The 22,816-nt window shown below is 39.1% G+C and overlaps 2 protein-coding genes across 4 annotated transcripts in view; one reads left to right on the forward strand and one right to left on the reverse strand.

Annotated features, from left to right (window-relative positions):
• col4a6 (collagen, type IV, alpha 6) overlaps nucleotides 1–6,320 on the reverse strand; it is a 197,995-nt gene extending 191,675 nt beyond the window's left edge. For all 3 annotated transcript variants that reach the window (XM_030162034.1, XM_030162032.1, XM_030162033.1), the window contains exons 1-3: nucleotides 6,215–6,320; nucleotides 5,948–6,067; nucleotides 5,727–5,772 (exon numbers count right to left, since the gene is read on the reverse strand). In XM_030162034.1, the coding sequence (XP_030017894.1) occupies nucleotides 5,727–5,772; nucleotides 5,948–5,958 (57 nt within the window). In that variant the 5' untranslated portion in view covers nucleotides 5,959–6,067; nucleotides 6,215–6,320. The remainder of the gene's footprint in view (nucleotides 1–5,726; nucleotides 5,773–5,947; nucleotides 6,068–6,214) is intronic.
• A 2,181-nt stretch (nucleotides 6,321–8,501) lies between these two features.
• Nucleotides 8,502–22,816, forward strand: part of col4a5 (collagen, type IV, alpha 5 (Alport syndrome)) — a 59,145-nt gene continuing 44,830 nt past the window's right edge. The window contains exon 1 of the mRNA XM_030162036.1: nucleotides 8,502–8,801. Coding sequence (XP_030017896.1) covers nucleotides 8,712–8,801 — 90 coding nt within the window. The 5' untranslated portion in view covers nucleotides 8,502–8,711. The remainder of the gene's footprint in view (nucleotides 8,802–22,816) is intronic.

Consider the following 22,816-nt stretch of genomic DNA (forward strand, 5'->3'; position numbering starts at 1 on the left):
CGCAAGTTCCACACGGACATATGGAACTAGCGCACAACGACCCGAAATATGAAATAGCTGCTGCCATAAGGTTAAAAAAAAACAACAAATATGATGTCAACATGAAGGGAAGAGACTGAAGACCCTCCACCATCATTACAGTACCGTTTGGGATCAGTACGGGTTCAGGTGAAAGACAATGGGGAAAGAGAAGACAAACGTTGTTTGGCCCCTATGAACTACGGTAGTTCTAAAACCCTGACACTAGCTCTCTCTCTCTCTCTCTCTCTCTCTCTCTCTCACACACACACACACACACACACACACACACACATACACATACACATACACACACACACACACACATACACACACACTGTATAATGGAGGAATAGAACCTGGGAGTTGGAAAAAAAACAAACAAAAAAAAAAACTCTGTATTTTTGACAAGTTGTGCCCTGCGCACATGCACGCACACACGCACGCACGCACACACACACAAGTACACAAAGTGTCCTAAACAGTTTTTTCGCTGTCCTAAAATAAATAATTAGGTTAATTTATTTGTCAATGTTGTTCTTCAGTTTGTTTAAAGAGAATACCAGTTTGCCCTCTTCCAAATTCCATATGTTGCACTTTATATGGAATTTTTTTATTGTTATTTTTATGCAGAATGTGAACTGACAGAACTGTGATTTGATTTTTGTTGTTTGTTCAAAACTCCCTTTCAGGGAAAAGTGCAATTAATGCATTTATGAATTTTTGAACATTCTTCCACAAATTTTTGGAGACAATAGAATATAGAAAAACAGGAATAATATAATTCTGCTTCTATAAATCAAATAGAAAATAAAATGGTACTAAATGTATTTTAAACATTAGTAAGACATTTTGAGGGGTTTTCTTTCTTCCCGTACCGAACCGAAAAAAAAACAAACAAACCGTGGCTTTGAAAACCGAAAACGTAGCGAATCAAAAATTTTGTGTACCATTACAGGCCTTATACATATATATATATATATATATATATATATTCCCAGTTCAGTTCAGATATACTAAACTTCCCGTCATGCCTCATCCTCTCTCCTCATCATTCCTCCTCACCCCTGTGCGATGTTTTCTCTGTGCCAACAGCTGCGTCAGCCATCACAGACCCTGGATCAGCTCCTACACATCCACTCTGTACAGTATGTTCACTAAAACATTATTGTTAACAACGGCTCTTCAGTCACTTCACAAATCTTAGTGTAAAAACATCATCGTGTGGATAACCTGAGAAATTATTAGCACAAGAGTTGTAATCCAAATGTGGCTGCCAACTGAAAGACAAGTTTTACATCATTCAACTTTTATCTCTGCATTATGCTTGGCTCAGATTGGTCTTTAAACAAAATGCAAAGTATAAGAGAAAGGGATGCTTCAAAAGACAAAGTAGAACAGAGCTGTAACATGATGAAATATTCAGATTAATCCAAATGTCTTTGCACTCCACCCATTTTTTGATAAATTACAATACAATTATGATGAATGAGTTTACTTTTCTTTCAAATAGATATAAAAACTTACACATATGCTTTAAACAAACTTCCAGTCAGTAGCCCGTAGCTGCAGTTGGCCAAATGGAAATCATTGTTAGAGATTCCAAATTAACGTTTACATGGACGATTTGATTTGACAACATGTATAATTGACCCTTAAAGCAGCCTATGACTTTCATCACAAATTTTTCTTCAAATTTGTAAAACCCGAATGATAGCCTAATTATCACTAATCCATTTGTCTTTCCGTGCTTATGCACCTAAATCACTTCCCTCACAGTGAACAAGATGACTCCATCACAAGCAGTCCATTTGTTTACAATCCAAATCCATACGTCACTCGGGCCTTTTAGGAAATTTTGTCACAAAGAGCATTGTGAGAATGGGAATTCCACACAGCTGCAGCTGCAGCCGCAGCAGCAACAAACATGGAGACAACAAGCAATGATGCTACCAGGTCAGAGGAAATGGAAGGAGTCACTGTAAGTCAATTGTCATCTTATAATACGGGGAGTGTGATAATGAAAAACAGTACTTAGACATCAGTTTCATGGCATTTTCAGAATATGTCATTGTGTAGGCTTATCATACACGCCTCGCAAGCATACAGGGTATGGCCGGGCCCTCGCCACTCACTCACTTGCTCCCTACAGTACATGTACCACAAACTACTCCTCTTTTCCTGCTTCTATGTTTGTGTCTGTTCTTGTCACTGAAAGAGGAACTATGCAAGATTCTACCATTTTGACTCTTCTTCACTGTTTAGCATTTTTCTATATGGAGAACCCCCCTGCAGTTTCAAAGTACATATTCACTGTTGTAAAACCCTCACCTAACCCTCCTCCCAATACAATGTTTTTCAACCTTGGGGTCGGGACCCCACGTGGGGTCACCTGAAATTTCTAGTAACTGATAAAAAAAAAAAGTTCTGAAACTGAAACTGAAGCACTGTGGTACTGTTTATTTTTCAAATATTCATTGTGGCCGGTTTAAGATGCTACAGCTCTTTCATAATTCATAGTTTGAGTTATTGTTTGTTCAGTATTAATTTACAGCCTTGTAAATAAAAGCTGGACTGACTGTACATATCCTGACCAAAGAAAATAAAATTCTCATTTTGTGCAGTAATCTACACCTGGCTTTTCTGCCTCCATCCATAATAATATATATTATATAGCCTAAATGTCGTCTAAAATTAACATTTATTTGCAACATAGTATAGCAGACTATGACATGATCAAAAACAAATGAATTTTAGCAAAAAAATGTCTCTGTTTTGAATGTCTGGGGTCGCCAGAAATGTGTGATGTTAAAATTGGGTCAGGAGCCAAAAAAGGTTGGGAATCACTGCCCTAATAGATGTATTCCAACCAGAGTGAAGTGATCAGATTAAGTGTTTACATGGTTGTTACATGCTAATAGTTTCCTATTGAATGGATTATTGAAGGTTTGCACAAGTCCTGGGAACTCCTGATCGGTCCAGTCGCTGTGGATGGAGGTACTTACATTAGGCTTTTACTCTCATTATTAGTGGAATATTAGTAGATGTAAATGCAGCATGTGAGAGAAATGTCTTACCCGCTTGCATGAATAACACCAGATAAAGATCTATTGTCTGTGATTAGTATACAGTTACACAAAAATTTCGCAGTCAGAGACCAGCAGGAAGTCATCGTGATGAACTCCACATTGTTTGAGCTGACGTAGACCACAAATTCAGGCAAACTCAAATCAAAGACACTGTTACCAAGGTTACGACACCATGGACCACCCAATGAACTCATCTGTCACTCACTCAACCCACTCACAACATACACATCCGTCCACTCAGCCACCCGGTCATCCATACATACGACACAAAACAACAGGGAGGAGGAAAGTAGGAGGAGGAGGCCATTCAGAGTCAACGTGGCTCCATCAGATGACTTGTTTGGAGACTGCAGGAAGCTTTTTAGCGCTGATTCGCTTTAATGACTCCATCGCATCTGACGACAACCTCGGGAAGATTTCCTACGACTAAGCTGGTTGAGCGGTGCACTTAGTTACTATGCAGTGGAATTAGTATTGTCTGTTTTGTGCAAAGTTACTAACATGTAGTACAGACACTCATTTTGGACATTCCTGCACCAAATGTACAAAAAAGAAAAGTAATGTTAATGAGTTGCAACTCATCAAAAGCAGCAGGCTGCTCATTCTAATTGGGGGAAGTGATAAAGATGAACCGACCTGCTGCTATCATCTTAACCCTTGTCACCACATCACAGGCAGAGTCTCAACAAGGTAGCCTCTTATTTTAATCCTCCATCTCTTCTTCTGTGGTACCTTTATTTAACATTATATGCCAAATATTACAGCTTGAGCTTTCTTAGAGATGGATTTAAGCACTTATCACTTGCAATTCTACTCTTACATAAATATGTATACAGCCTATAGAGCAGGGGTGTCAAACTCGATTAGATTAGATTAGATGAAATTTTATTGATCCCACAACGGGGAAATTCACTGGTCAAGGCAGCAACAGCATTAAATGCAAGAAAATGTGCATTCATAAAGATAGTGCAAAGACAAATAAAACAACAACCAAAACAAAATAATAGTAGTAATTAATAAAACTCTACAACGGGGTGTCAAACTCCAGTCCTCAAGGGCCGGTATCCTGCATGTTTTAGATATTTCCTTCTTCTGGCACACCTGGTTCAATTAATGATCCGCTCATCATTGTGCTCTGCAGAGCCTAATAATGATGTAATGGCTTCCAGGTATGATAGAAGAAGGAAATATTTAAAACATGCAGGATACCGGCCCTCGAGGACCAGAGTTTGACATCCCTGCTATAGAGTTTTATTACTTACTATTATTAGTATTTTTTTGGTTGTTGTTTTATTTGTCTTTTGCACTATCTTTATGAATGCACATTTTTCTCGCAGTTGATGGTGTTGATGTTTACGGTACTGAACCAAAGAACTATGGCTTTTTTTTAATTAAAAAATAACTCTGCACTAAAGTAGGTGGCAACTATGTTAATAAATAACAACTAATCAATTAATCATTACTTGAGTGACTGTAAAATTGTGGGTTGATGCCAATACTTGTTTAATTTACTTTCTTTTTGCTTTTATTAATTCACATATTATTACATGGGAAACGAGGACGTCTTCCTTTTAAAGTTCTCACTGCATTCAAATACAATTGTTCTACACATTCTTAAAGAGCTAATATGTTAAATAATCAGCTTGAATAAGTTTAATGAGCAGCTGCTTGGAGTGTATGTTGGGTCCTGACAACGTCTAATAAAATCTCTGATTATGTTCGAAAAATGAAACAAGTGGATATATGGATGGTGAGTTTAGATGAGTCATATACACTTAATACTGTCCAACTTCAAATAATCATAGGTGAAATTAAAAAGTACGAAAGGTCATTACTTCTGTGAAATGGAAGCACTCTACTTTCGCAGCAGATGTAAATCTGGGCAGAGGATACCCTGCACGCATGGGCGTGTCTCCTCTTCTCCTTATCCTGCATATTCATCAGCAGGGCGGGCTTTGAATTGCAAATACTCTGAGCGGGCCCACTCAAATATGAACTGCTTTTTTCACTCCCTCAGGCTACATCAAATACTTACTTGAGCCCGAAACTTGAACAAGAAAACAAAGAAGAAGTTTGGCACGGTTGAGAAATAGAAAAACGCATCTGGAAGTGTATTTGCTATTTAACGGCACTGAGTGAAATGGAAAATTTACTGGTTAAGCTGCGCTGTGGTTGAAATTTAGGAAAATCAATTAAAAACAAACAAATTTAAAAAAAAAAAAAGAAATATTTGTGGGCAGACTTAAGACACGAACAGCATGACGCATGAGGGAATAAAGGCGTATAGGAGACATGTACAGAGAGAGGAGAGTCTGCTGCATCCAAGTCCCACTATAAACACGAAAACGTGTCGAATGCAAGAAGTCTGCTTCTGTTTTAACATTAAAATGCTTTCAAATACAGTAGCCTCTACGTTTGGCCATAGCAAACTGACAGTTGCTCAATATGGACCGTTTACGCCATGGAAAGAAATGTATGGTTAGTAGCTCAATCGTTCTTAGCCACATTAAAAAAAAAAAAAAAAAAAAAGTCTTGTGCAGCTTGGATCTGCGCTCTAAATAAACCAAACGGAGAGACACTTCACTTGAAGAAGTGGAATAGTAAACAAATGGGACTTACTCCGAGCGCAGATCTCACCACAAGGACGAGTGCAAGCAAACAAATCCTGTAAAAAGAAATAAATACGTTTCGTTAGTGTGCTTTGCCGTGATTACCAGGCAGGTAAAGTGCACCGGAGCCCGCAGCGGCTTCGACCAGCGCTGCGCCAACTCTGCAAAGCCGAAACATGGAGTAAATAAGTCTGGAGCGCGATATAAAAAGAGGAGAAAAAAGCAACTTACGGGAATTTCATTGTGATCCGACTGGCAGATCGGGAACCGCAGGGTCGAGACTCGATTCCCTTGTCTTCACCAGCAAGGAACCTCAAACGCGCTCATCGACGGCTCAAAAAACCCTGTCATCTACCGGAGAGAGACACAGAGAGATAAAGTAGTCCCAAACACAAACCCGGACATCTCACCACACTGATCCGACCGCTACAACCACACTGGTACAGAATGCACTTTATGGGTGATTTCTTTCATAAAATAAGAGCTTATCCAACTCACCAAAGTTGCAGCAGTGAAATCGCTGCTGCGCTCTCCGGGCTGTTGCGCTTCAACTCAGCAGCGCACCACAGCAGCGGGGGAGGAGGGGCCAACACATGTCATTCATGCCTCCATACCTTCAGCTCTAACGGGTTTTTACCAAGCACAGACTACATAATCTCCTCGAACAGTCCAATTGCACCAGAGAAGAAATGTTCATATCACATAAAGACAGTTAGGCCATGTCTGTCATTGGCCTGGTTCTGATCATAGCATTCTTCATGAAAAATGTTAGTCTCTCTTTTAAGTATCTCTTCAAAATAAGGATGCTTTTTGGCTTTACATCATACCATCATACATCCACCAATATTATCTGTAACCAAACCATGCATATATTCAAGACAGTTATGTCATACTTTGGGTTCCTTAAACATAATAATTACAAACTACTCACAAGGTGATTGTAAATTTCAACTTGAAAAGATTTTTTTGTGAGGGTTTTCTATTTATATCTATTTATTCCCTTTCAATGTTATTTCAATGTACATTTGTGTTATATTAAATGCTCGTCTGATCTCATGTAGTTACATTCTATTATATAAGCCTACAGAAAGTTTTGAACCTACCCTTAAGCAACTCTACAAGTACATCATCCCAGCTCTATCCATTTTATCTATGAGATAAAATGACTAAACCTTTGATTGTTATAACAACTCCTCAGGTTTGCGTTCTAAATATAGTACAGACATTGACCGACTCAAGTTGCAAACAGTTCTCTTTTAGCCTGTGAATGTTCTATTTTAGTTCTACTTGAACCCGTGTGAGGCTTCAACACTATCTATCACAACATGTTAATTTACCCTCTGATGGACGTTGCTGAAATGCAGTTACGGTGTTGGCTCAGATACTTAAATGTCCAGTCTGGAGTGGCACATGGATCCATTCTGGGATGCTGCCAGTTTCACACTTTGCAAGATAATTTGAAGAAATCCTACTATGGTTAAGATCTTATTGGTGCTAGTGTTACTGTCAAGTTTGCTTATCAGTCTTTATTGATTCAGAATCAAGGTCTACATGGGACTCCTTTGTCTTGATACATGAGTTGGATGTTTCCCATGCAAAAGGAAATGCTAAGTTAGGAAGCATAGGACTCTGTAGGAGATGAAAAATTGAGTTGAAATCTTCAAACCATTGCTTCATCAAACTGTATGTTTATAATCACATTGTTACCATCATAACCCAATCACACTGCATGAAAACATCAGAATGGTGCTTTGTTTGAGAGTTGCACATAGGTTTTTTTCACAGGGGTGAATGCATTTTTTTCTTGGTTCAAGATGAGATAATTTCAGTTATACCAACACAATTTGGACCAACATCATCATTGAAAATGTCCTCCAAATTAGGCAAGAAAAAACCAAACAAAAAAAAAAGAAAACAAACTACTAACTTCTATAGCTGAGAGTTTCACATAAGCCATGATTTAATTTAAACTTAGGCTATATGTAAGAACGTAATGACTTTATTGTTGTATTGCTTGAAACATATGATCTGAAGTGGATCTGAAAGCGGCTGTAAAAGAAAATGAAAGCACGTAGATGCAAACAGATCCATGAACATAATCTCCTCATCATTTTTCAACTCACTGCAGATGTTGGTATACATATTAATATGGACTTATTTTCTCTGATATTAAACATTTAATGATTATATTCCCATTTATAGGTGTGACATGCTTCTTTCTTTCAGATGGAACTTTTCATATTCCTTCTTCACAAACCATTAAAATGTATACACCACTGAAATGAGAACTAAATGATGATGTAGTTCGCTTTAAAGATAAGTCTACTCTTCTATTCTGGGGTAAGCATCCCTCTGTCAGGAGTCAAAAGTCAAAAAGTTAGTATTTGACCTTTAATAATCTTGCAGGAATGCGACATGTCTGGGCATATAGAAAATGTCAAATAAAGGTTTAATGTCAAACCTTTTTTGCACAGCCTCAGGCGTTGGGTAGGATTGGATAGGCATGCAGGAGGAAGGCACTGCGTATCCATCCGCCCTTACTAGGTCCTAACTTTGTTGAATTCTTTAAAATGGATGGGGACATTAAACAGCAGAAGCGCGTTATACATTAGGATGAAATTACGCACGCTTCTCCTCTTTTTTAGAGCAATGTTTGTGGTGAAACTCGTCCTCTATGTTTATTTTTAATGAATTGTATGTCTTGCTGAAGGTGCACAGAGCTGATATCACTGCGCTCTGGGTGTGGGAAGTAGTTCCGTCTGGGCAGGTTTGGAAGTCGAAGAGAGGCGGACGACAGAGGCGCTCGGTGCCAGGACCATTAGGAGCCTCTACCAGCGCAACAACAATCAACCTGCCGAGAAGTACTGTTTTTCTTCTTATTTCTATTTCACTGAGAGCAGTGGTGCAGGGGGGGAGCAGGGCTATGTCATGCGAATAGGCAGCCCAAGAGTTTGTCAGTGTTAACGCAGGCGGATCCTTGTTTTATATCCCCAAGATGAGTAAAGACTTGAACAGCCTGCGACAGCTCTCCGTGGCTCTGCTCTTCCTCACCCTGTGCGTCGCGGTGCAGCAATCCGACTCTGCGGTAAGTGCGCTTTCTTTTTGTGCAGTGATTCGGAGCTGACTAACCGCTTTTCTCCCGCTGAACTTATCCGATTGAAAACCCAGAGACCTGCCGCGCACACTGAGCCGGCGCCGGGACACCAGCGGCTCTCAGCAAGCTCCCCTAAAGTTTATAAATAGAGAGGCTGCTTTATAACAAGTGCTTATACTCCAGCTCTAATAATAATCTCGTTGGCGTTTCCGTTTTGTTGCAATGAAAATAATAACCTCCTGCATGTAATTAAGCCAATTATACACCTTTGCGTTGAGCTTTTATGGCACATTTAACGACGGGGATCCATGAGCTCTACTTTTGTAGTTTCGTGAAAGATCGCACCGGGTTTCTTTCCTTTTCTCTGAGCATCACGTTTCTTCTTCCAGGTTCCGTGCAACAGGAGCCAACCTGTAGTAACATGCCAACCACGGCGCACTTTTCTTAGCCTGCATCTATGTTTTATCTTTGTGGAAAGCTTCAAACTAAATTAATCTGTGCGTGGGGAAAGCGCGACGATGGTGCGCGCTGGGCTTTTTTTTTTTTTTTTTCCCTTTTTCCACAAGGCGGGTTGAGTTGTAGTTAAAACACTGAGGACACAACATGCCTGTTCTGTCACTGATAACACATTGTGTTACCTGACCCATAAAGGCGTTGTGCGTAATATAACTTGGTCATGTCCTAATAAAGTCACAGCAGAAGAGAGGACAGGCGTTTTCTTAGCGTTTATCCTTTTCTGCAGGTGACAGCACTTGCTCTCTGACTCATGTTTACTAAGCTATAATCTGATTAGAAAACTTTAGGAAAACAGCGCAGAGATGCTGATTCGTTTTGAGTTAAACACCTTGCAGCCGAAAAGAGCAGTTGCATTACTTCAGCTGCTCTGCCATGACTTGATGTGTAGATGAATTTCATTTTGCACTGCTAAGTACGTTTAAGAGCAGGAGGGGTGCGAATGTTGGCGTTTGCGCATACTTTGCTCCTCTTCATCCTGCACATGTGCCATCCTTTTTATTTTCACCTCTGTGTCGCTGCATCCTCTGCAGGTTGAAATTCAGAAATCAGTGCAAGCCTTTCACTCAGTCATCTAATATTCTACTGGGCTCCATATGATGCATATTCATATGTCATTAATAATTCATGACCCGTGGCCCCGCCCGCTCACCAGGCGTGTCCAATCAGGCCTGCGCAATAGCTGTCACAAGTTTTGTACATCAGCTATGGAAGGCATGAACCTCTTGACTTTGTGGATCCATAATCATCCTCAACACTTAGTTATATCTCCATCCAGTATTTTCTTGGACGCAATATGCATGTATTAGCACATTTATGACTTGTTTACAAAGAGACATACACAAATAACAACCAGGTGGCTTCCTTTAGGTGAATTGTCCTAATGTGGAACACTGCCCAATGTGGGACACTTAAGCTTTACATTATATATTTTTATTAAGACTATTATTACATTACCATGTTAACTTAACATTGTAAAATACTACAGAAGTCCGAAATACAAAAAATGTCTCACATTGGGGCAACCCGCCTGATACAGTTAATGTATCTTGTCTCAATAAGTTGCAGGTGAGCTTTGAGATGTCTGAGCCGATACAGGGTGTTTCCCCATTTTAGATTTAATTATATGAGGAATTATTTGCTTTCCAGGGATTAAAAGACCTGGAATTATTTGTTACCATTAGAGTAGTCATTGAGTTGCAGAATATCTGGTCCAGGAGCAGTAAGAAGTCTAATCAGTCACTGGAACAAAACCAAAAATGCATGCCGATCCAAGTGATGATGTATGAGGAAAATGCTAAAGAAATGCAATGGGTGAAAGTGTTTTGAATTTTGAAACGGTCGGCTAAGATCTTTGTCATGCCCATGTGTTACTGGTTTGTTGAGCAGAAAGTCTAGTTGCCATGGAGACATAAAGCTAAAGGTGAAGGTGGGCCAGTGTGTCCCTGGGAATGTGGTTGACCTCGCCCTCTTTTACAGGAGTTTGTCAGAAGATGAAGAGGACAGAGGGAGAGGGGAAAGTGCTGAGGAATCTTAAAGTTGAGGAAAAGAGCAGTTACAGATGACGGAAAGGTCATTCATGAGGTTTAGAAACATTTACAGTGAGGATGAGGGCGTTTGGTCAAGGTTGATTTTCTTTCATTTCAAATTTGACAAAAGATTATTTTATTTCCTCACTTTCTGTCTCAAACAGAAACACACTCCAGCTCCCATCACTCCCAATATTCCCTCCCAATCTGTCCCAGTGCTCTCACCAACACCCCCTAGTGGAGAATGTGTGTCTGTACCAAACGTGTCTGTTGGAATTCAAACACCTTAGTCATCAGTGTCCATTAAAAAAGAAAAACATGCATCTCCAAATACACTGACTCTAAATTTTACACATTATTGTATTATTATATGTGGTTTTGTGCAGGTAATGTACAAATTCCACCACTTTTAATGGTTAAAGAGCAACACACACAACTAATATTAAGGCATTTTTTAAAATAGATTTTCATATTTCTAATATGAATTTTCAGATTTACAATAGACTGTCATAGTTTTAGTGTGAATAAACACACATATTCACAAACATAGTTTTTAATTATTAATTCTGCATAAAGCCTTTCATACATCACTGTTTCATTGCTATTTGGCTCTACGTGTGTGTGTGTGTGTGTGTGTGCATGGTATTAATCCCTGCCCAGATATGAATCTCCATTTAGCCAGGTGAGGGAGTTCAGCGGTAATGTATACCTGGAGGTTTTCCTTTGAACCCGTCATGCTGCGCAACCACAAACACACACTTAATTTGATGCATGCTTTCCTGTGCACACGGACACACACACACACACACACATTGACTCATACGCACAAAGCAGACAGATTCCCCACTCTAAACTCCACCTGTGACACGGGTCATGTGAAAGGTGAGGGAACCCGTGAGGCTGTGTGTGGTTGTGTAGGGGTTTAGCTTTAGCCAAAACATCCTGTTACTGTTGAGATATATCTGCCAAGTTAGACGATAGAGCAGCATCTTACAGCAAGAGAGTAAAGTGTCCTTTGTCTTAGTTTGTGTGTGTGTTCTCAAGATTTTCTTTTTCCTCCTCTCTCTTCTTTTTAAAGTGTCTTGCTTATCTCCCTGATGCACGCACAAGTATCAGTTTGCCCCTCTGGCAATTTGCAGATGTAGCACCAATTCAACAAATTCCTGCAATAATTTACAACACCCTTCAATGAATTTAACTCTTTACACCTTTTTCTGCAATAAACAGTTGTGATCATGCCACAAAATCATTTCTGTTTGAATAAAAATTTTAAGAAATAACCCCCCCCCCCTCCAAAAAAAAAAAAAGGTTTAATCTCTGCAAAGGTCCAACACAACTTTATTTTTTGATATAACTTGCCTTTTGGGGAGGCACACAGATGTGACTGATAATATTCTTCTAATTGATCCGACATGTCAGGATGTTTAGATCAGTTTTGATCAAAGAACTTGCTTGCAGCACTTCATGGCAGAACAGGAAGAGTTACCTTTAGTCTGGAATCACAGGGAAAATGTCCAAGTGTTTGTAAGTTCTAGCATGCAGATATACTGAATGTAAACTATAGCATAATACTTTAGAAAAAATGCTCCAAATTATTTTTTGTGTCTTATTTGTTTGTTGCTAGGCGTTCCTTCACATCCTGACTTTTTTTTAGTCTGATTCCCTACTATAAACCTGACCTGATATTTTTACTTAGCGTACCTCTGTCATCCTCATTTCCCGCTGTCTGTATCTCTCTCTTTGCTTCAGGTTTTCCTCCCTCACCCTCCCCTCTCCTTTGTGTTGGCTGTGGAAGGCAAATTCCTTCTGTATCTCACCTGCCCAGAGAGAAGGGCTCCTTAAACAGGCAGCTCTCCAAAGACCCACATGCAGATCATCATCACATTTGCCTCCTTTCTCCACAGTTCTTTGGGCTTAAAGCACTACACAGAAGTGTGTGTGTGTGTGTCTACTGTTGTGTATCTACATAAACGCCTGTGTGTATGTGTGTGTGTTTCCGGAGAGGACTCACACTGTGGTGTCAATGAGCCAGGGATGCCATTAGGATTAACAGGTGGACAAAAGTCAATGAGAGCTAACACCAAATGTTTAGACAGCTAATTACCCCTATCCAGTACACACATCACCCCCTCCTCTTCTTCATTTGCTTGGGACTCTTTCCTCTTCTTTTGTAGCTGAAAGAGTGGAAGCTGAAGTGGTATTAGTCAATGAAATAAATAAAGCACAAGTAGTTGTATTATAGGAATAGCATGAGTAAAACGGAATTGCAAAATACTACAGGGACTTAGAGTTAGAATGTGGTAATGGCATTTTTGTTGTCAATTAATTGGCATAAAGATGATTACAATAACCGATTTAACCCATAAAGACCCAGTGCTACTTTTATGTCAGTTCCCAAATGAAATTTTCTCTATATCTAACCTTTCTTAAGTGATTTATCGTCATTTATTTCTAATAGTATCCTCTGTATTTTGTATGCTATCATTATAAATCAGGTATTTTCCGATATTTAATTTACTGATGGTGTAGATGTTCATTAAAGCTCAGATTAAAAGTCACGGTTATTATATCAAAACAGAGAAAACTGCAGAAACAGTGACATTTTCTGTAAAATATATCATTAATTGTACATAAATCAGGTGTTTCCATCCACTGTCATTGATCCAACTCCATGGGTTTTACTGGTGAATCAATGTTGTAGAAGATGACGGTGTTTCCATGTTCACTACGCAACCTCTGAATGTTCAAATGGGTCATATCTGATTAGAGCCCAACTGATATGGGATTTTTTGGGCCGATGCCGATACCAATATTGGGGGCTAAAAAAAAAAGCCAGTATCCAATATATTGGCCGATATCCGATATTGGCTGATAACCGATATATTGGCCGATATATGAAATAAGAACACTGATCCACACAGGATATAATAATCTTATATTAGATAATTGTGGACAGGTAGATTACAATTGCATAAATCTTTGCTTATCTCACAAATATAATTTACAAATGCAAACTATGCAATCACAAAAATAATTAGAGCAAAAAATATTACTTACCACGCAATTATGTTTTCACTCACAAATTTTGATGTGTCTGCCTCACAGCACTACAACTTCTTATGTGGACTAAGGACTAAACTGAGCATGTGCAGAGTGAATTACGTGAGTCCTAAGTTGTTCCTGATTGAAGCAATTGCAAGAGTTACAGCTAACCTGTGTTACAACTGTCCCCAGTCTCCCCTACACTATTAACACCCAGGCTTCTGGCAGAATGAAACTGTGAGGTAGACAGTAAGTGCATGGACATGGGTGTGTGTGGGGGGTGAACACTTCATAATGGGGGGGGGGGGGGGGTGTTAGCGGTCCAATCTTGTGAGAGCATGCGGTAGCGTGCGTGCTCACGCGTGATTTTCGCCTTGGTGGGGGTTCGGGGGTAGCTCCATGATTATGTGATTGTGTGTGGGGGGCTGATAGCGTCGTTGTCCGAGCTGGAGTGAAAGTGAAACTAACTCACTTTAAAGTTCCTCTTATTCTTCGGGCAGCACACACACCGGAGCAGCGAGCGACAGAATCTCCGCGCAGCAAAAAAAGTTAATATATCAGCTACATATTGGCCGATGCTGATTAATTGGTCATACGCTATAATCGATCCGATTAATACTCATTGATTGGTCGGGCTCTATATCTGATGACCACGAAAAGATAACAAACTGTATTTTACACCAGTTATTTACATGTATTGGTAGGATTAGTGGATCAACAGGTATTAAACAGTTTAGATCAATAGATGCTTTTGGTCGGTGATAGATGTTTGGGTCTTCATGGGTTAATTGTCTTTGAGCCTGTTGCTAGTTTACTAATGCACCAATGCATTACACAGAAGATATAGAGCCTTCTATTGGCTTTGAACATTTCAGTTAACAATCCCATTTTGTTTGCCTTTTTGGGTCTGTAAATAATTAAATCCACAAAGTTAATGTCATTAGATGACTACTGAATGTAGTGAAGTTGAATATTACAAGGGAAGTGACTTGAGATGAACTGTTGGTGGTGCTAGTTCTCCCCTCAGGTTGCTTTACACCACAGTAGAAGAAGAGGAACTACAGTAAGAGTGCCAGTCAAAGTGATGTGGAAATTAGTGACATTCAGCTGTTTGGATGTCTGCTTCAACGATAAAATGTACAAAATCTTACATTCTTTAATTAAAACAAATTCTAAAATTACTTGGAGGTGAGTGTTTCAAGATATATGATAAAGTGTTATTAAATACATAGGTTTATGAATATTTCGATTATGAATGTATAAATCCTGCACTAGAAGGAATGTGAAAAGTGAATGTATTCTTTGTGCAGATAGTGTTTTGAAGTGGAACTTTGTTGTTCAGAGACAAACATTCCTTTTGAATGGGGCTGCACCTGCACGATTAATCAATTAATCAATTATTTAGTTTGGACGATGTCCAAAAAAGGGTAATCCTCAAATTGAAATTCATCTCTCTTGTGTCTGCGGGCCACATGCCTCCGGGTGACCTTAGGCTCCTCCTCCTAACTGTGAGAGCAGTCTCCACATCTTTGGTCTCCACACACCAGTACACAAATGGCATTTGCTAAGGAGAGTGAAAAGTTCGTAACTAAAAATAGCAAGAGCAAGTCGGTTTTGTGGAATTGGTACAGCTTTGAAATTTCCAATGAAGATCAAACCATTCTTTGCTGCAAACTCTCTTTGCTGCAAACTCTGCCTGAAGGCGGTATCTGTCAGAGACAGCAGCTCAACCAACTTATTAAATTTTGGCTGACTGTTGCACCTGTTGAGTAATTGTCTCTCACATGTCTCACTGTGACTGTTTTAATGTACTTATTTATCAACTGTTTGTTTCTGTAATTGTTTTAACCTTGTTTTTACTTTTAGCCCCCCCACCCCCTTCCCCTCCAGGAGCCATTGCTCTTTGATCAGGTTGCATTGGTAAATAAGAATCTTTTCTTAATTGCTTGCCTGGGTAAATAAAGGTTAAATAAAATAAATAAATGTCAGCAACGCAAACATCATCACACGCCAGAGTAGGGGCAGTGGATTGCATTGCGGACTGCACACGAAAACGACATGCCGACTTCTGTTTTCTTTTAGAGTTTTACCCAAAAATCGAAATCAAAAATCGAGTTTTTAGAGGAAAAAAATCAGGATTTTATTTTTGGCCAAAATTTTTCAGCCCTACTTTTGAGTAAAGCATATTCTCTCATTAATTCATAGGATGTTACATTTTAACATAATACTTTAACTTGAAAACTACAGCCAACCGGCACTTTTGATTTAATTTGTTTTATTTGTTGGTAAAATTTCACTAATGTTATTCTAGAAGTATTTTGCCTGTAGACCACTGTTATCCTGCAGCTGTGACAGGCGCTGTGAGTTGCAGTAGTTATAAGAGAAGTAATAATTGTCAGTCCCAAACAATGCAGCGTTCAGTGTCTCACCCAAGTACAGTGTATCAAGCAGATGGGGGGCCAGGGTTCAGAAGAGCTGCATCCAGCAAATATTAATGTGGTAACAGTTGTGGTATGGCATCTCCTGCTACTGCCTTTTTGCAGGATTATTAAATCCCATTCTATCAGTTTTATGCACAAAATATCAGTTTCTGTCACTTACACTCAATCCAGTCTATGGATCGAGCTAGCTATTGAACTTACTATGAACCTAACAGTTTAAATATACTTTTACTTCCTTGTAACGACAAAACATCAAAGTCATTGTCATAATTGTATAGAAATCATAAGAGCTTGAAGTCTGTATGTAAGTGTTGTCTATGTAAAAATACAGTAATTACAATTAGAATATATGCATGATTTATCTGTTGGTTATATCCTCAATCTGTTATGTTTTAATATAATACAGAAGACCATTGACCAATGAAATGATTGGTTTCACTGATTAATAAACTAACTGTGGCAGCTTTTCATGCAAATTCTCAGTGCAAGAAGGTTTAGACAGCAAATTCTTGGCAGTCTTGCTTCATAAAAGAGGATTAAACAAGTGCAGAAATTCTTCAGTGCATGGTTAGACACTGGCTTGTTCTGACCATTTTACATTCAGTTTTATGTTTTATGTAGCTATAGCAGCAAATTGACCTGTCTCACATGTCCTGTGGAGCTTTGCATAAGTGGACATAGGTTTATCTACAGCAGGACTTTGTAAATGATAAACTTCAGTCATAAGTGTGCAAGTTTCTCACTCTGTATGTTTCATTTTGTTCTTATCTGTTTTTTAGTGTGCATACATGGAGTTTCTTGTGTCTTCTCTTAATTAGTGTTTAGTATCGTATGTGGGACGGAAATATGCTTTTTTTGTGTTTGTACTTAGCAGTTTGTCTGCCAGTGGAAAAAGTGCTTCAGACATCCACTGTTCTTGTTGAACATTAGTGGGCTGATGTAGGTTTTGGTTTTGTCATCAGCTCTTGGCACACATCCTCAGTTTGAAGATGTGTTTAAGAATTTTTTTGTCTATGTGTTTTACGGACAAACGCATTTTACGTGGTCATGGGTCACAGGGAGCTGAAGACACTGGACAATGATGATTAATTTCTGTCTGTGTCACTGTGTTTTGTTCTGTTTTTGGACATTATCATCTGATTGTGTATTTGTGTGTGTGGCTGTAACCCAGCAGGCTACCTTACAAGTCCACCTCCACAAAACAGTCACAAAACATCCCATCTTCCCTCCCTTCTTCCTCTGTTTTCCTGACCTTCTTTACAATAAAACCTGTTTATTTCCTTTCTCCTCTTCATCTTTTCATTTTGTCTCCAGAGACAACTGGGGTCAAAGTGAAGTGGGGTGAACAGACATCTTTGAAAATGGCAGACATGTGGCTTCAAGTGGGAACCACAAAACAACAAAGCTCAAATGAAAAACAGCTACATAGAGCAAAAGAAAACTGGATCAAAAGTGGCTGATCAAAAGTTGGAAATGCCTTACACATTTCTCTTCTCGACTGGGACCTTTATTGTTTTGCATTCTTACTTTCTGAAGAGGAAAAAAGAGGAGAGGGAGCTTTTAATCTGTCTCAGATCAGGTGATGTACAGATGTCTACTTCTCTTTACCTCCTTGTCTGGAGAGTTAACTAAAACTCAGTGTACATCACTGACTATTACAGTGTTTTTGTTTTCTGCTTTCTTATTTGACTTTTGGCATATATGGTTTTGTATATGTGGATTGATTTCTCAAAGGTGTGTGCTTCTTTTGGCTACAGATCTGCTTTTGTTGCTCCTCTCAAATGGATTCATCTGAGTAACTGTGGTTGAAACATAAATGCTAGTGATATAAGCACATGGAAAAGTTTTGCCTCAAGATGTCCTGGCAGAAAGGTACACTGTGTTTTGACCCAAACCATGATCTGTTCCATCTGTCCATCCATCTATCCATCCATGCATCCATCTGTCCTGGGGTACAGGGCTGACATATACAAATAAACAACCTTTCATTGTCACATTCACATCCATGGGTGATGCAAATTGATTAGTAAACCTCTTAAGGTGCATGTCTTTATGGTGGGTCAGTGGGAGCAAGCTGGATTATCTGGAGAGAAATGATACATGAGGAGAACACGCAAGCTCCTCATCAACAGAACTTTTCAGACAGTAGTGCATTGTAAAACACGACTCGTGTGTTTTCACTGATGCTGGACAATATGACAAAAAATGCATCAATGTTATGTACGATTTACAACTTCAATCAATCGTCTCAGCAACATGAGCTAAATACCAAACTTCATAGTAAAATAAACTAAAACTATATTCATATTCAACTTCACATTAATCATTCATGTATTACAAGAAGCAAACAAGCAGCAGGTTTTTTTTTTTTTTTTTTTTTTTTTTTTTTTAAGTTTTACTGAACAAGAAAGTTCTCCAGAAGGAAAATCTTGCTTTTTTGAAGATTTCCAGGGCAAAACCATTCATATTGTCCGATCTTATGGCTCCACTGCTGAAAAGTTGAAGTAGAAGGAGCCACAGTTCTCAGCAAGAAACAACAACAGAATGCAAACACCAACAAAATGCACCAATTTTTTTTTTTTTACTTTTTTCCTCAGGGGTCAATAAGATCTGCCAAAAAATCTGACTGATAAGCTCCTATCAATAAAATCTCATCAATGTGGCTTCTGATATTCTTCCCTAATGGCTGGCTTGACCTCACATGGCTCACCTTGTCTTACATCACTCAGCTCCTTTTTATTATTATTATCTGTTGTTCATCCTACCTGCCTCTCACCTCTTTTATGTCTCTGCTGTCTGAGGGGAGACATAAAATAATCTTTCCTGAGACAAGTTTTCCTCCTGTTTGGTGGTTTCTTTCACTCATTTCAGAAGAAAGACCTCCTTCACTTATAGACAGATATATTACAAACAGAAGTCAGAGTGCTTAGTCTTTGGTTTATTATAAAAACAATGAATGAAGTCATCAAAGCTGCTTTAAAAGTGAAAAAGATACATTTTGATTCACTCACTTTATGTAAGTGAACACACCTACACAAAAACACACCTCACTGTCGCTGAATCAAACTCAGGTAGCGTGGGAGGCGTCTGTTTTTCTCTTTTTCGCTGTTTTTCTGTCCTTCTCTCTCCCTCTCTCTTCCTTACTTTGACACCTGGTTCTTCTATCACCAAAGAGGAAACAGGGTTTCCCCAGCAGCCACATGGGAAAGAGGTGGGCTGACACTGTGTTTATACGTGTGGTATTTACACATTTCAAAGTGTAGACTTACCACATATCCACCTTTTATATACTCTGCCAGACACAAGTAAAGGACAGCGTCTACAAATTACTGGATCTGTTTCCTTCCCGTAGACCTTTAAATGACCCATGTGTTGTGAGGATTATGACTCCTAGAAGTAAACATAGTGTGATGTAGAGGCAAACAGATTTGTGAGTTTGGAGATGGCGCAGTTTATGTATACTGCAGCAGTCTGATGAATGTGATGTGCTTGGTTGTAATTATTTTCCTTTTTCCATGGCCCATTGTTTTTAATCTACTGTATGAATGGTTGCAAGATAAAACTTGAATTTGCTGATATCAATATTTTAAGTAACATTCTATAATGATGCCATTTGAGTAAAATAATTTCATGAGTTTATTTATTCATTCATTTTCCAAACCACTTAATCCACTGGAGGACTGCAGGTGGGACTGGAGCCTTTATTGAGCAAAGATCAGATACACTGTGGACCAGTGGCGCCAGATTCATTTTAGAGGTGGGGGGTCCGTGGAGGTCCGTGGGGGTTGCTGAACTGAACAACTGTCAGGTGCACATAATTTTGTCACCCTGTAGCCTAATGTCGGTGCATATTTTTAATAACAATCATCAGATCAAGTGGAAAAGTAGCCTTTGCTACAACAGTCTGTCTTTTGAAATTGGAAATAAGAATTTATGTAACAAACTGCAGCACTCATGAATATGAAGTTCTTTTTCCACACAGAGGGCTGGATAGGGATTTCTCTGTTGTTGTTTATCAGTGGTAAAGTGTTTTATTAGTGAAACAAATAGCTTCTCTCTGTATGTCGCTCTGTAACTTTTAAGCTCGTGGGCATGATAGAAAACCCCCTGCATCAGGGCTTATATAGCTGATAGCTGTTCAGGAGTCCAGTCACAACACCGTGGACAGCGCTGTTTGTGTGTGTGTGCGTGTGTGTGTGTGTGTGTGTGTGCGTGTGTGTGTGTGTGCGTACGTGTGTGTGTGTGTGTGTGTGTGTGTGTGTGCGTGTATGTGTATGTAGCACTAGAACCTGTCCTGTTCTGTCTCCACTGAGTGACAGAGCAAGAGAGAGACTCCTCTCAGTCAAAGCATCTCAGCAGTCGGATCTTAGCCTAATGGAAGGCCACTGTCCACCTGCCGTTAAGAGGATTTAAGTGCAGTGTGTAGTATTCATAATTTTCATTTATGTTTAATCACATTGAAATGAGAATTGTGCTTTTGTTACCTCGAGATGCTCTGCCATGTTTTTATAGCATCTCAGAACAGACTTTCGAGAGTGTGCAGAGCAAACACTGGCTCAAACAAGAGATTTCTGAGTTTTTTATGGCCACTATAGCAGAGTGTGGGGAGGTATTCAGTCGATTGCCTTCTGAAACTTCACCACTAGAAGCCACTAAATTTCAGACACTGAACTTATAAGTCAAATATGCAGTAGAAATGGGAATTGATGGTTTTATTGACACTGATTATTTGTCTGAATCATAGTGATTTCTGTTAATGTGGGTTTTGTGTTGTAAAATAAAGATAGTTTTGACCAGTTATTCTTGTCCATCATGATTCATTATCAAATAAAGGCTTAAAACAAGCTTTACTGCATACAATTCCAGTAGATTCCCCCAAAATCAATCATCTTCTACCTCTGTTTTTGTACTCGCCAGGTTGTGTGTGTAAATGTGTCTGATGGCTGGTGTTGCAGTGTGCAATGGCTTTGTTCAACAGGAGGACAAGACGTGGAGTTGTGAGTCAGACAGAAAATATCTAAGTTGAAATCCATAACACAGACACAGGTATCACCAAATGAAAGCAGAGCTGGATAATAATTCGAGTTAATCCCAGGTCAGTGTGGTGGCTGGTATGTGGCTAAGCCTTTAGCATGCAGTTGGAGCACAGTGTGCAACAGAACGGTGTATGTATGTGTGTGTTGGAGCATTTTTTATATTTGCTGAGTGACACAGAGGGAGGTGGGGGTCACATGATGTTAATGCTGCAAAAGAAGGTTCCCCACAGGATGCTGCAATGGTATTACATTTCTAAAGTGTCGTTCTAAAATGCAGAGAGCATTTGTGTGATTTTGTTTTGTTCAGTTGGTTGAGGTTAAGTTTTAAGAGACCATTCAGGGTCTGTCATGCTTTCCATTACTGCATCTTCTATCCACTTTGGTTGTTTTTCCTTTGTTGTTGATGTAAAACATGAGGTCGAGACATACCTGAGTTTTTCTCCGCAGGCTTAAAATGTGCAGATCACAGTGGGTTTGTGCATGTCAACACTGAAAGCATGACATTGTCCATTTACTCAAGACAAACAAACAGTCAGTCGTCCATCAGAACAAAGGGAAATATCCATTCATCTCTCACGGGACACACAGAAAGAGGAGAAGATAGCTGATGAGATAGAGGGGTAGTGGGGTAGATAGAAAAGTACGGAAAGAAGATAAACATTTACAAAACATATATGAAGGCTGAAATAGAAATAGAGAAAAGTTTGAAAACTATTTTAATTAAGCAACTTAAATAAACTTTAGTTAAAAAAAGAATGACTTGTGTTTGGAACCATTGTTTGTGTCTCTATCTTAAAGCATCACCACCAAGCCAAAAGCAGGGCTGTTTTTCTTATACTTATTAAAACAAAAACAATTACAGCTTTAGGTGGTGCATGACTCAAACTCAACCCCTAAAGTTAAATATTGTCTCATTGTCAATTGTGCCTACAGTTTTCAGGTTTATGTCATCTGTTCTTTATTATTAATTGACTCACATTTTCTTTTTTATGTGCAAAGTAAACATACAGCCTGTCATTAAAGGCTTTTAAGTGAGAATATTTAGGAAAAATCCAGGCAGGGCAGGAGCCTGCTGTGACCTGCCTTCTCAGAGATCAGATCAGATGCAGAGGATTGGAGAAGCAAGAGGAAGTTTGTTCTACTCTAACTCTAAGGATCTGGATCAAACTGCTGCGAGAGAACACAGGCAGAACCTAAAATATATGATATTCATAATATTCAGGAATCTGAGCCAACATTATCAGACATGTAGAAAGATAATTTTTATAGTTTTTTGCACCAGCTGGAAGTATTTTCTCCAGATTTCCAGACTCTGGTTCATCATTTTACTTGCATGGCTCCCACTTTTGTTCCTGCCCACATGTGGAGAAAATGTGGAACTACATTAGGACAAGTAGAAGCCTGGTTTGAAAGGCATACATTACCACTTTATATAGGGTCAAGCT

This window comes from Sphaeramia orbicularis, chromosome 18 (assembly GCF_902148855.1).
Source record: "Sphaeramia orbicularis chromosome 18, fSphaOr1.1, whole genome shotgun sequence".
NCBI lineage: Eukaryota > Metazoa > Chordata > Actinopteri > Kurtiformes > Apogonidae > Sphaeramia > Sphaeramia orbicularis.